Source organism: Rosa chinensis, chromosome 6, assembly GCF_002994745.2.
Source record: "Rosa chinensis cultivar Old Blush chromosome 6, RchiOBHm-V2, whole genome shotgun sequence".
Lineage (NCBI taxonomy): Eukaryota > Viridiplantae > Streptophyta > Magnoliopsida > Rosales > Rosaceae > Rosa > Rosa chinensis.
In genome coordinates this window covers 46,294,741-46,309,285 of record NC_037093.1, presented here as the reverse complement: position 1 = coordinate 46,309,285, position 14,545 = coordinate 46,294,741, and the positions used below count along the sequence as shown (strand labels likewise).

General features: G+C 36.1%; 1 protein-coding gene and 1 long non-coding RNA gene across 13 annotated transcripts; both read left to right on the top strand.

Moving 5' to 3' along the window:
* Positions 1-2,529: 2,529 nt before the first annotated feature.
* Positions 2,530-5,288, top strand: LOC112172183 (probable indole-3-pyruvate monooxygenase YUCCA10). Of its 7 annotated transcripts, none has more exons than XM_024309426.2 (8): positions 2,530-2,670; positions 2,898-3,020; positions 3,109-3,343; positions 3,490-3,615; positions 3,702-3,884; positions 4,349-4,433; positions 4,629-4,674; positions 4,780-5,288. In XM_024309426.2, the coding sequence occupies exons 3-8, from the start codon at positions 3,269-3,271 to the stop codon at positions 4,832-4,834; spliced, it is 570 nt and encodes a 189-aa protein (XP_024165194.1). In that variant the 5' UTR covers positions 2,530-2,670; positions 2,898-3,020; positions 3,109-3,268; the 3' UTR covers positions 4,835-5,288. The 7 variants fall into 7 exon arrangements, 3 of the variants coding, with proteins under 3 accessions (XP_024165194.1, XP_024165195.1, XP_040365685.1); XM_040509751.1 differs by having other exon boundaries at positions 2,648-2,666; XR_005802457.1 differs by having other exon boundaries at positions 2,597-3,020; positions 3,706-3,912; positions 4,780-4,800.
* Positions 5,289-7,131: 1,843 nt separating this feature from the next.
* On the top strand, positions 7,132-12,590 carry LOC112174615. Of its 6 annotated transcripts, none has more exons than XR_005801301.1 (11): positions 7,132-7,179; positions 7,813-7,985; positions 8,406-9,158; positions 9,525-9,689; positions 9,758-9,886; positions 9,969-10,031; positions 10,183-10,241; positions 10,560-10,954; positions 11,412-11,496; positions 11,610-11,699; positions 12,137-12,590. It is a non-coding gene; the product is annotated as an uncharacterized LOC112174615 (long non-coding RNA). The 6 variants fall into 6 exon arrangements; XR_005801304.1 differs by having other exon boundaries at positions 7,135-7,179; positions 7,749-7,985; positions 9,782-9,886; XR_005801299.1 differs by having other exon boundaries at positions 7,136-7,179; positions 7,749-7,985.
* Positions 12,591-14,545: the final 1,955 nt, after the last annotated feature.

Sequence of the window (14,545 nt, the reverse complement as noted above, 5' to 3'; positions counted from 1 at the left end):
TATAGAGAGAGAGAGAGAGAGCTAGCTGCTGGCTACAATCTTTAATCACCTAAAGCCTCCTTTGGTTCACAGAAATGAAAGCAATTCATTTGTCTTTCCCATGGTAATGGAAGGAAAATTAAATTTGCGAAGAACTTTCCATTATGCTGTTTGGTAACATAAGGAAAGTTGTTAAAAAGTTTGCTATTAATGCAATAAAATAATGTGTTGTGAATAATAAATGCAAGGAAAGAAGAGGAAAAAGTGATTCCTTTGAAGTATGGTGAACCATTTCCCCCATTTTCATTTGCTTCAGGAAATTATCATTTCCTTTTACATCCCAAACGCAAGAAACGAATAACTTTTCTTTCTCGATGCTTATATTCTGCGAACCAAACAAAGCATAAAATTATTGTGTCAGTAACACCTGTGGTAGATTTGTAAATAGGTCTTTACTCTTTAATTAGCAATCAAGATCTAGGTACCTAATAAAATTCAGAGTTACATGCATAAGACTCCACCGTCTCCTAGTCCAAGTTGAATCCTTGAATTTTAATTTTCATTAAGGCTAGGATCTTCAATTTGTAAGCACATAGAAATTATAAAGTTACTTTATATATATTGGAAATTCTTCTATGCACCGACGGTGCAAGTGACCAAACACTTATAAGATGATCTAAACCCTTAATATTTATAACTTTTTTTTAATAACAAAAAAATGTATTTAATATAATTCAACCATTCATTCAAGTTGATATAAGTACACGTCGGTACTCTGAATACTCCCATTAATTTATCATAATATATGAAGAAAGTAGGCAAACTGGATTTGCTAATTAGTAATTGCTTACCTCTGTTCACGGGTTTTCCATCTCTTAAACTATTCACTGTAAAATATTATGAGGACCATTATTAAATCATTAAATGTTCGTCAATAAAGTAAAAAAAACAAAAACTAAATGGGTTGCTGGGTAAATTCAATAGTTGGTTCGTAGCGTATTCATGCCGCCACTGTCTATAGTACGATTCGGTCATTCATTACAATACTTCCCGACCTTTTCTTTTGATAGTCATACTGTACCAGTGTACCCTCAGTTTAGTTTCTACTTTTGGCCCACTACAAAAAATGAAATTAGCATTTTGTCCTCTTCTCCATGGAGAAGATGACATGAGCAATGAGCATTGTTCTTTCATATATAGATGGAGAAGAGGACATGAGCAATGAGCATTATTCCTTCATATATAGACGCACCATAATAGGGGGCAGCTGCTTTTCTTCTAGTATATATTAATATGCACTATAATTAATTGTTGGGGAATCTTAATTAGTGAACTAATTAAAGTATTCCAATAGATTGATAATATTGATAACACCGAAAGTAGCTAGAAACATAAACGATTACATTAATTATAATCATAAGATACATGGTCTGAGACATTATGATTATAGATATACATGGGATGAGACATTTATAATCATAAGATACATAAACGATTAGGGTTTTACCTATTTGTAAACATATAATAATCGTGACGTACTCCATTTTGAAGGTAGTTTTAAACAAAGAAAGAAATGAAAGTTCCAATTATGGGTTGATAAATAAAATTTTGTTCTATCTTTTGTTTTTATCAATGGCTCAATACTAAATCAACCAGCTAGCTTACCCATTTTATATGTATAGTATTTAATTTAATTTTCTTCAATTTCTTGCGCATGACCCTTTATTCCTAGCTGGAATCTTATAGTCTTAATCCTAACATAGGTCTCCACTATTTCCTCATCAGTTTGGCTAACCCAAGGGCCCCTTGTACCTCAACCCTTGGTACTCTTTTTTTTTTTTTTTTTTGAAAAAACCCTTTGTACTTAATTTCCTGTATATATTCAAATAAAACAAATCCCGTACAGATGAAACTTGAAGAGGGTTGATCAAAATAATTGAGCAATAAATACTGAATCATCAATGACTGGCAAACTAGAGAGATAGAGAAGAAAAATAAACGGAGGAGGCTAGTAGATGCATTTACTGATGCGTACCAAACCCAAACGCTGAAGATTTTCTAATCTCTCATACAACGTAGGATGCATGCATCTTAAAAGCTAGGATGATGTGTTGTCCGGCTAGTGGCAGCTGGCCGGCTTTGAGATAAAAGTGAGAATTTACACCTAGCTGCGCCCTCCTAACTTATATACACAAGGACAGGTAGCTGCGCCCTCCTAACTTATATACACAAGGACAGGGACATTAAAAACCACGTACAACCAGAGCAAAAGTCTGTAAGCCTGGCATGCCAGGGAAATTTATACGACTCATCCCCACTGTTTTGCTCATTCTAATTCTAATTCTATTGAAAGACGCAAATCTGTCTCGCAATTATTATTATACTATATATTAAAGGAGGGATGGTGAATCACTGTTCATCATCGGCTTAGTAACAGTACCAGCTCCAGCCGAGCCGATTATTAAAATTACAATGTTATCCTTATTTTGTAATAATTTACAGCCTTGCCATCCGCCCTAGATATAAAATCCTTCCTCCGTTTGCGCCCAATTTTTGTTCCTTTCCTTTCTCTTGCTCGGTCACTCTCCTTAGTGTCCTTGCTCTGAACTGTATGGAGGTTTGCAATTTCAATCAATTTTTGAAGAAAGCTCAGAAGCTAGAAGCTACAACTTCGACAACAGTGAACGGTCGGTAAGACTTTAAGTTTCTAGAATCAAGTATGATTGAGATTTCAGTTTCAATTTTAATTCAGTATTGAAATAATTGAGTTCTTGATTTTGGTTTGTGAATGCCATTGGTGTTGATAATGTTAGGACTCAGTACACTCCTTATGAACGTTTAGATGATTCTATACTTCAGCAATTGAATATCAGTGTAAACTGAACATTCTGTGATTCCTATCTGTGAGATTGAATTAGGTTTATCTATCTGAGGATCGGAGGGTGCATTAAATCGAGGCTGGCTCTGGGAATTCCGGCATGGAAATTGCTTTGGATCTGGCAAATGATGGTGCAAAGACTTCAATCACTGTTCAAAGCCCGGTAAGGTAGTCAAAATCTGACGTGTATGATATTTTGTGGTTAAATATAAGATTTAGCTTAATATTATATGAAATGATGTGATATGCAGGTTCATTTTTTGTCAAGAAGGATGGTTTATTTGGCCTTGGTTTTGTTAAGATATCTTTCATTTAGCAAAGTGGATTATTTGATGGTTTTGCTTAGCAAGCTGGTTTATGGAGACCTGACCCAAGTACGGGATACCCAGGCCAAAAGAGGGCCCTTTCTTTATGAAGATCAATTACAGCAAGTATCCGACCATTGATGTCGGCACCTGTAGTAAGATCAAGTCCGGCGAGATTCAGGTAAACAAAACATGATCCTCTGCCTCATACGTCAATTTTTCGGTTTTATTGTCATTTGTTTTGAGTTTGTATTAACAAGATAACTAAATAGAAGTCTAAAACTACAACTTGCAATGCTTTTTTTTTTTTTTTTTTTATCCATGCAGGTTTTACCCGCAGAAATAGGCAGCATAAGAGGAAGCGATGTGGAACTCAAAAAGGGGAAGTCGTACCAGTTTGAGTCCATCGTTTTCTGCACCGGATTCAAGACATCAACAAGTTTGTGGCTCAAGGTGATTATACTAATCAATTACAATTAACAAAGTGCAGTTGTTTTTTGGCCTCAATTCATATTGATTTATTTATTTATTTTTCCTAGGCAGATGATTATCTTTTGAAAGAAGATGGGATTCCAAGACCAAGTTCTCCAAACCATTCAAAGGGACAGAAGGGTTTGTATTGTGTGGGACTATCAAGAAGCAATTTCCCTTTTTTATATGTTCTGTGGTCATTTTGTGAAGATGCCTACTTTCTTCGTCACTTGAACCATTTATTTGTGAAGGCATGATTTGGATGATCTTATGTTCCATGTAATTGTTCCCTTGCATCAAGATGAGAAGTGAATTGTATTGTAATCATAAGAAGTGAGGAAATGGTGGACCACAATTAATTAATTAGCATCACTGATCATAAATGCTTGGTCTGCACTGCAAAACCTCACTTAGTTTCAGGTTTTGATTTCATACACAGGCCTGAAATGCACTTCTTTGTTGTCTGCTTTCCATCGAGTAATATAGTATCAGTCTGCAGAAATCACGATCCAAGTTGATCTTTGTTTCATTTGTTTATAGTCATGATTTAATAGTAAACCTGTAGTTCTAATTAGAATGAAGTACAAATTCATAAAACATAAAGTCTTGGTATCTGTTGATTATTTTTGTTTATTCATCAATGGTTTCATTATTTCTTGCTCTAATGATATTTCCAGAATGATTGGCTTCTAACGCCTTATGGTTTTATCTGTAGTTTGGAGCCAAAATTTGTTTAATCACCTCTCTTCGGGATACTTGCTACATTGAGATCCTTCCTGAAGACAGGAATCCTACACAAGGTATATCTCATTTGCTTACTGCATCTTAACGTCAAGCTGCATTGAAACTTGAAAGAGAATGCAGAACGCATAAGATATGTCAGTTTCTGTTCAGCCTTTGTGTTATATTGCTATAGTAGAACTTCCAAATAAAAGTCAGTGAGGGTTCTTTTGTTTTTTCTTCAAACTTGACCACCCTTTTGTGTTGTTTTTCAGAGCTTTTGGAGCGAAGTGCATTACAACTCACTATATGCTACTGCAGGTGATGAACTAAACTGCAATTACTCGAATATCCTATTTACAATTTTTTTTTTTTTTGCCCGACAGTCTGGATATAGTACTCATTCTTTTACTAATCTATTTACAGATGTTTCCACAAGAAGTCCCAGAAAGAACCATCGGCTTTTCTAGACTGCAATTAGCAAGCAGACAGACCATGATGTAATCTTAGTCTGCTTGCCGGTATCCATTCTACTGTCTTTGGCAGAATTAGAAAATGGGACAGTGCCTTGGTTGTTTCTACGAGGACCATTCTATTGATGATGTGCTTAAACCAGATTATCATTGTTTGCCTTGGTGTTTGGGTAGCGCAGCAGCTGGTCATTTCTTTCTACGAGTGCAGCAATTGGATATTCGCTGTGAAACAAAGACCAAGATTTATTTTTAATTTTCTTTATAAACAAAAGATTGACATTAACTTTCTATACACAGAGCAAGTACTGCACACGCGCTCTAGCCGGATCTCTTAGTTCTCTCACTAATGTAAAGACTTTGTGTAGTTTCTCTTAATTGTCTATGTATATATTTGTTCTCTGTTGGTTTAATTATTTAAGGTGCTTATGGTTGTTACTTATTTTTACCAGTTTCATTTGTCCATTTTGGATTTTTACTTGGGTGTCCAGAGCATTTTTCTAAGTTGTATTTGGACTTTGTTTTGTGCTCTTTCATTTTCAGTTTCATGTTAATTATAATTTTTCTTTCATAAGAAGTAAGGCGGGTGTCCCTCTCTTCAACTGCAGTTTGTTTCTTTTATAAACAAAAAAATGGAGTACTCACTTTTCTTACCTTTTTTTTTTTTTTTTTTGAAACTTAGGGTAAATAATGTTGTAAGCAAAAGCAGTGGAAGAGACAAGGAAAAAAAACAACCCCGCAGCAATGCGCGGGTGTAACAACTAGTACTATATATTAAAGGAGGGTGCGGGATTCACTGTTCATCATCGGCTTAGTTAATCTTATAATTAACTTTCCAGCTTTTAGTGCTTTGTTTTTGGTTTGAATTTCTATCTAATGAAGAAGGGAAAAGGTACTTTGCCTGGTCTTGATTCCCTTTGTGGCCATCTAAGGACTTGCTGGCTTTAGCTCACAACTTGATTCATCTCCAGCAGCCTCTTTTAGACCTAAGTGGATATATGTGAAACTATAAGCTATTAATTTTCCTTTTGTTGCGATTCGATTCAAGGCAAATGCCACACCAGACTTTGCAGAACAAATTAAAAAATTCTGAAAATTCCAACATTATACTATGAAATAGTGGATTTAGCTCTAGCTAAATGTTACTGTATAGTTTGTGTATTTGAATGGGCGATAATCAATCCTTGAGTCTTTTCTTCTCTTTGGTAACTAAATTTTCAGATTCATTTCATTAGCTTGGATGAAAAGAAGTTTGGTGTCAAAGTTTGATCTATGGAATTGGTGGAAGTTGATAGAATGCTTCTGTGATTTCATTTTTTGTTATTGTATGGACTTAGTGGCTTTAGCTCACAGCCTCACAACTTCATCCATCTCTAGCAGCCTCTTTCATTAAAACTTTAACCTTTTAATTTTCCTTTCGTTGTGAATTGTGATTCAAGTCAAGATAAATGCAGTGCCAGATTCTGTTGTTTTTGCTTTGGCTCAACTATTATGGCATCTTATTCTAGCTAGAATGGAAATATCATTTTCTCCTAATTAAAATCTCGAAAGAAAAGCTAGGATTTTGTTCCTCAATATGTCCAATATGTCCAACTTAGCCTCCGCCTAGAGAGAGGAGGCTTCCACCTTTCAAATCAAACTTGGAGAAATCAAGGTACATATCAGTTGCTATGATTAAAGCTTCAATCTTTTTACTGAATTTTGGTGTTTGGGTGTGGTCAGTTTGCTAATTTCTATCACTCTATCACTGTACCTTATGTTTATTTGAACTGGGTGAATGCATTCAAGGAGAAAAATGTCAACTCTTTGTCTCTGTTTAGTCACAATGGTAAAATTTAGAGCTAAATGCAGTTTTACTTGCTGAGACTTTCGGACATTGATTCTTAGTTTTGTTGAACTCAAAGTTGTGGGTATGTAAAGTGAAGATATATGCTTTTTGCTCTGTGTTTAATGTGTTCTGTAAGTACAATTAGGAATTATATGGAAGTATTTGTAGGCACTTTTCGAACCATTGGGTGCAATTACTTGATAATGATGGTGAGGTAAAATGTGTGTCTATGGGTTCAAGGAAGTGATGCCCTTTTCATTTTATATTTGTGGCAGCTGCCCTATTGCTTCATTTGATTTGGATCGTCAAGTATCGAATAAGTTATTGTTTCCTTGGAATTTAAGCCACAGCCTTATTAAAGGTATGCATACTTGCCCATTTTTGCAGTTTAATGAGTGTTAGAGTTTAGTCATTACCCTTTTCTGTGAGCTACAATGGAAAAGTTTTAAGTTTTTTCTTATTTTTGTTTGCAGGAAGCAGAATTCATAAGACATATAAAGCTGGCTTTTGGGAATCGATTAAATCTGGGTAATTGTTGATATCCACTTTTACTCATGATATGAATACTACAACATGACATATCTGCTTATAATTTTCACACTGAATGTGGAAGTATTTTAATTCTGTGAGCTGTGCCACATTATTGTATTTTGTTTTATATACATTAGTGTGTTGAAACTGCTATTATTTAAAATGATGTGGCTGAAGCTCCTCTGAGTATGTTGAGTAAACGTAGTGTTTTTGCTTGAGGGCAAGTTCGGTTTTTGATTAGATCATCAAAGTTTGATTCTTTTATGTGTTTAGTGAATGTAGTATTTTTTGCTTGAGGGCAGTAGGAGATAGTTTTCATTCTTATTGAAGAACTGTGCATTCTATCATTTCGTATCAGCAGTGGAAATTAGCCGGACTGTTTTTGTCGTTAAGAAATGTGCATTGTATCATTTTGTATCAGCAATGGAAATTAGCCAAACTATTTTTGTAGTTATAATGTTTTATTGTATACTTCAGAAGAGTTCTGTTTGTAAGGATAATGCAATGACTTGCATGTCATCTAGCAATGTTGGATTCCAAGTAATTACTGTATATCTTCAGTGCAGTTTTCAGTCAGCATGTCTTTGCATGATACAAGCTTTTGCTTTATTTGCACTCATTTAACCTCAGGAGAGAAGGATTGGAGGGTGATGAGCTAAGAAGGAATTCTGATGTCATGGAGATCCTAAAGAAGACAAGTTTCCAAAGGTTATTGGCTCTAGCGCGTTGAAAAACCCAGAAACAACCCTGGAGCATGAACTATTGATTAAAGACTGATTACAACTTAAGCATATGAACGCATGGTAATGTTGTCCTCTTTCTAAATAAACTGGTTTAAATAGTATGGTCTAAATTTGATCTCTTAACTGATCCGTACTCGATAGGAGAGTGAACCAGAGACGAACGATGCAAGGTCAGATCCTTTCTATTTTCGTCAACTATTATTTTATTTTTTTTGGAAACCTGAATAGCCAATTGAAAACTGAGAATTTTGGAATTTTATAGTGTTTAATTTACTGCTGTTGGTCTGTTTAGTGTGGACCTGAGGACAGTTGCTGATGACAAATTGTAGCCCTTTTTTATGGTTTAAAATTCCTTCATATGAAATCTTAGTAATGATGCACCTTTATAAAAAAAACTTTGATGTAGTTTCATTGCACTGTGTTGCACAAGTTGAATCTATATTGGCACGTTGGTATTAATTGAATAGCTTGCCTTTGCAGGACAAGGTTGCACCGATGTAATGGTACCCATGATCACAGGAATATAGCATTTCCGGCTTATAAAGCTTTTCAGGCTGTCGCGGTTGCTTTGCATAATAGTTATTTTTCCATTTCCCACCTGTTGATAACATGCCTGTGTATATCAATCAATTAGCGTCTTACAATGTCAATCAACTCATCAACAATGTCACCTCAATTTATTAAAACTATTCTTCAATTCATTTCAACACCGATTACTTATTTTTGTTAACCAAATTATATTCAACTACAATGTTTTTAAAAAATGAACAAGAAATACAACTTTTTGCCCCGCGGCATTGCGCAGGTTATTTTCCTAGTCTAATTAAAGACAGATCCACTGTTTCACTGTTCATCCTGGATGGATAGATCCACTGTTGTACTGTTCATCAGGGATTGTCGCTTGCTACTTTGCTGAATTACCCCTGCATTCTCTTTGGTTTTTTACCTGATTTTGCCCGGATAGGTGCACGTCTTCATTGGCGTCCCGATGATTTCCGCGTGGCTCTGTTTCCTTGCTCCACGAAGAGAGAGAACAATGCAGAGAGAAATGAAGAGAGTCCAAGTGTGTTTCTTTGCTTTGCCCGAAGAGAGAGAGAGAGAGAGAGAGAGAGAGAAGGGTTTAATTTTGATCACCGGAGAGAGAGAGAGAGTGAGAGAGCGAAATCTGAGTTTTCTTTCTTCTCATTGGATCCAAAGGATATTTATCAAGCGGCGAAGAGTATTCTTTATCAGGTCAGGTCAGTTTTCCAATTGCAAGTAACTAAATTTTTCATCTGGATTCCCAGCTTTAGCTTAGTTTAAATTTGACTCCTTACGTCTGAGTATTCGTGTTTAGAGTTTGCTTCTCAATTAGTCTCTCAGTTTTGGTGTGTAATCGCTGGAGACCGAAAGAGAGGGGAGCGTGCATGGTTTAGGGAGAGCGAGTACAAAAAAAGAAAGGCACCGACACTCCCATTTCCAAGGCTTGATTTTTATGCACCCCATGTGTTTGTCACAATGCCTCTCTCAGTTTTCTAAGACCTTTCTTAACATTCTTGGGTTTATGAAATTAAAGCTTCTTTCTTTATCTTTCTGGGTTGTTGAAATGGGAATCTGCAGAGGCTGAAAAGGATGAAGGGTCGCCTGAAAGAGATGAGTGAGTGGTGCAGGCAACTCATGCGTGAAGAAGATTTGGAACAAGATGAAGAACTTGAAACTGGAGTTACTCAAGACATTCCTGACATTGATGCCACTCAAGATATTCCCAATGATACTTTTACTGAGGTATTGATTTTTGTCCTCACAATTCTGTGTCTGAAAGTCTCCATCTGAAGCTATTTTTGATCGAGCAGTTGTCGGTTGCTTCTTCCCGGCAGAAGTTGAAGTCCAAAGCCTGCTACATGAACATTGAGTGAGCACTGTAAATTTAATGGGGGATCAACTACTATAGTTTGGAACCTAATTCAGGATTTTGAATGCAGGTTTTATTCTCGCCCTTTCTCACTCCAATGGCATTGAAGTTCTAGGTTGTTTACGATATCTAATTCGTCTCTGACTTTATAGGCTCAACAGTGTCTATCCTTTGATCTTAATAAGAGTACCAACCCAGTAACTGCCTCATTTCAGGTACTTTTAACTTGATAAATTAATCCTTTGCGTTTTAATACTCATGAAAAGTTTTATCATATACATAGTATTGACAATTTAGACGTACTGAATGTTTCTTCCATCACTGGGAAATGATGATTGACAATGTTATTGTCCCTGTGGCTTCCAGTTTTGGCCTTGAAGAGGATTATAAATACTTAAGGAGATCAATCAGAGAATTTTTGTCAGGTGAGTTTTCCTTGGTTTGCTTCTAGGTGGTTGTGTAAGAGCTATTGAGAGAATGAGAGTGAGCAGCATAAAATTTTCTTTTTGCCTACTTTTTTGATTGAAGAAAAATGGAGCTGATTGTTCTGTGCAATCTTAGAAGACGACATCCCATTCGATGCTGGAGCATCTCATAGACTATTTCAGCAAACACTGATGCATCTTCTTTGATAGCTGAATATACATTTGGTTAAGTTTTCTTTTTCTTTGATAGCTGATGTGTCTTCTTGGTATTTTTTTGTTTGTTTGTTTTTTGTTTTTGTTTTTTAACTTTTTGTATAGAAACTGTGAATAAGATTTGTGACAAAAAGAAACCGATGTGAGAGGCAATGAGAAAAACTTTTTGTATAGAAACTGTGAATCAGATTTGTGACAAAAAGAAACTGATGTGAGAGGCAATGAGAAAAAGAAAATTGTTGAGAAAGCAAAGGATGAAAACCCACCAGCAAAGCACCTGGCTGAGCTAGATATGACACCTTATGTGGACTGTATTTTTCAAGGAGCTTCAACTCTTATGGCATCTTATTCTAGCTGGAATGGAAATATCATTTTCTCCTGACTGAAGTCTCGAAAGAAAAGCTAGGATTTTGTTCCTCAATATGTCCAATATGTCCAACTTAGCCTCCCCATAGAGAGAGGAAGCTTCCACCTTTCAAATCAAACTCCGAGAAATCAAGGTATATATCAGTTGCTATGATTAAAGCTTCAATCTTTTTACTGGTCCGTGAATTTTAGTGTTTGGGTATGGTCAATTTGCTAATTTCTATCATTCTATCATTGTATCTTATGTTTATTTGAACTGGGTGAATGCATTCAAGGAGAAAAATGTCAACTCTTGGTCTCTGTTTAGTCAGAATGGTAAAATTTAGAGCTAAATGCACTTTTAACTTGCTGAGACTTTTGGACATTGATTCTTAGTTTTGTTCAACTCAAAGTTGTGGGTATGTAAAGTGTAGATATATGCTTTCTGTTCTGTGTTTAATGTGTTCTGTAAGTACAATTAGGAATTTTATGGAAATATCTGTAGGCACTTTTCCAACCATAAGGTGCAATTACTTGATAATGATGGTGAAGTAGAATGTGTGTTTATCGGTTCAAGAAAGTGATGCCCTTTTCGTTTTATATTTGTGGCAGGTTTCCTATTGCTTCATTTTATTTGGGTCGTCAAGTATCAAATAAGTTATTGTTCCTTGGAAATTAAGCCACAGCCATATTAAAGGTATGCATACTAGCCCATTTTTGCAGTTTAATAAGTGTTAAGAGTTTAGTCATTACCCTTTTCTGTGAGCTACAATGGAAAAGTTTTAAGCTTTTTCTTATTTTTGTTCACAGGAAGCAGAATTCATAAGACATATCCACTCAAGGCTGGCTTTTGGGAATCGATTAAATCTGGGTAATTGTTGCTACCCACATTTACTCATGGTATGAATACTACAACATGACATATCTGCTTATAATTTTTACACTGAACATGGAAGTAATTCTGTGAGCTGTGCCACATTATTGTATTTTGTTTTATATACATTAGTGTGTTGAGACTGCTATTATTTATGAGTCACAAAGTATGAGCAGCAACTTTTTGTTCTTCTTATCACGTATAAAATGATGTGGCTGAAGCTCCTCTGAGTATGTTGAGTAGATGTAGTGTTTTTGCTTGAGGGCAAGGTTGTTGATTAGATCATCAAAATTTGATTCTTTTATGTGTTTAGTGAATGTAGTGTTTTCGATCTTATTGAAGAACTGTGCATTCTATCATTTTGTATCAGCAGTGGAAATTAGCCAGACTGTTTTTGTAGTCAAGAAATCAGCACTGTATCATTTCGTATTGGCAGTGGAAATTAGCTGGACTGTTTTTGTAGGGAGAAGGATCGGAGGGTGATGAGCTAAGAAGGAATTTTGATGTCATCGAGATCCTAAAGAAGACAAGTTTCCATGGCTGTAGCGCGTTGAAAAACCCAGAAACAACCCTGGAGCATGAGTAAGAGTCTTGCTCATCAACTATTGGTTAAAGACTGATTACAGCTTGAGCATATGTAAAAAGACGCATGGTAATGTTATCCTCTTTCTAAATAAAGTGGTGCTCTCAAAACCACTTTGGAAGGCTCCCTCCTATTTTCGTCAATTTTTTTTTGGAAACCTGAACAGCAATAGAAAACTGAGCAATTTTGGAATTTTACAGTGTTTAATTTACTGCTTTTTGTTTGTTTAGTGTGGAACTGAGGAGAGTTGCTGATGATAAATTGTAGCCCTTTTTTATGGGTTAAAATTGCTTCATATAAAATCTTATCAACGATGCACTTTACTGATTGTAAATTTAGTTTCCTACATACGAAAACTTTGATGTAGTTTCATGTGTTGCACAAGTTGAATCTATATTGGCAGGTTGGTATTTAATTGAATAGGTTGCTTTTGCAGGACAAGGTTGCACCTCTGTAATAGTACCATGATCATAGGGATTAGGCTTGACGTTTAAACCCGTAACCCGCAAACCCGCACGCTAAAAACCTGCACAAACCCGCCTGTTTATTAATCAGGGCTAAAAAAAAACCCGCACGCAAATTAACGGGCTTTGCGGGCTAAATCCGTTGGAACCCGTTAACTCAAAACCCTTCCCAAAAACCCATTTCCCATTACCCATACTGGTTCCCCATTTTTATTTTTATTTTCAACCAGGGGATTTTTATAATTTTTCTTATTTCCCATGAGGATCCGACAGTTGGATCTTCGTATAATTGTGAAAAGACTATTCAAAATGAGATCCGTGAGGATTCGACCGTTGGATCGTCGTATAATTTTGTGAGGATGATTCTAAATGCAATCTGGGGACGATCCAACCGTTGGATCTTCACATAATTTTGAGAGGATGATCCTAAGGGCGATCCGTGAGGATCCGACCATTGGATCTTCGTATAATGGTGAAAAGATGATTCAAAATGCGATCCATGAGCATCCGATCGTTGGATCGTCATATAATTTTGTAAGGATGATTCTAAGGGCGATCCGGGATGATCCAACTGTTGGATCTTCGTATAATTTTGAGAGGATGAACCTAAGGGTGATTCGTGAGGATCTGACCGTTGGATCATCGTATAATTTTGAGAGGATGAACCTAAGGGCGATCCGTGAGGATCCGACCGTTGGATCATCGTATAATTTTGAGAGGATGAACCTAAGGGCGATCCGTGAGGATCCGACCGTTGGATCGTCGTATACTTGTGATTTGTGAATTATTTTTTGTAAAAAAAGGAAAGGAAAAAAAATCTAAAAAGATAGAAAATAAAAAATTTCAAAATAGAAAACCAAAAAAGCTCATATAGAGAAAATGGCAAATGCGGGGTTATATACATAAGTCTTAATTGGTTTTAGTTATTTTGATAAAAAGTAAAAAAAGAAAAAAAGAAAAAAAGAAAAAGGTTTACGGGTCTTGACTAGTTTTAACGGGTTCCAACGGATAACCCGCAAACTCGCCGGGTTTAGCCCGCGAAACCCGTTAAGAACCCGCACGTTGCCAAGCCTAATAGGGATATAGCATTTTCGGCTTATAAGCTTTTAAAGCTGTCGTGGTTGCTTTACATAATAGTTATTTTTGCATTCCCTGTTTGTTGATAAGATCCCGTGTATTTCAATCAATTATCGTCTTACAATGTCAATCAACTCATCAACAATTTCGCCTCAGTTTATTAAAACGATCGTTAAATTCAATTTTTTTTTTAAATGAAGGAGAAATACAATGTTTTGCTTTGCAGCGTTGCGCGGGTTATTTTCCTAGTATTATTTACTATATACTAAAGGAGAGTTGGTGTTCATCTCTCCTGTTCATTTAACAGTAAAATGGCTCCAAATGGAGTGACGCTTTTGCCCTCGCTTCAAATTTTTTTGCAGCTCTGCCACTGACCTGGTTATATCGCGTCTCCCCCCTTCCAGAAGTTCCATGACTTCCAGACTTCTACTGACCTACATCTACAGATAGAGAGGAACGATCCATAGAGAGATAGAGAGATCGGGTGTGTGTTTTTTGCTTTGTACAGAGAGAGAGAGAGAGAGAAATTGCTGATAGTCAGGAAAGGGGATTTTCACCTCATCATCCGAGCACAAAGTTAGTTCTTTCTGCTTTTCACCGAAGACCCTAGACCCTATTTCTTGACTTCATCTGCTTCTGACTCCAATTTTTAACAGTTTGGTTTATCTTTGGTTTCAGGATAATTGTGTTTGGGTAGGTGAGCTGCTACAACTAAACCAATCGTGCTTGGGTTTTGAAGATAATCGTG

Excerpts from the sequence above, each read along its gene's own strand:
- LOC112172183 (XM_024309426.2), top strand. The coding sequence starts at position 3,269 with ATGAAGATCAATTACAGCAAGTATCCGACCATTGATGTCGGCACCTGT. Across the intron at positions 3,344-3,489 it reads TCAAGTCCGGCGAGATTCAG|GTTTTACCCGCAGAAATAGG; the intron begins GTAAACAAAACA and ends TTATCCATGCAG. Across the intron at positions 3,885-4,348 it reads TGAACCATTTATTTGTGAAG|TTTGGAGCCAAAATTTGTTT; the intron begins GCATGATTTGGA and ends TTTTATCTGTAG.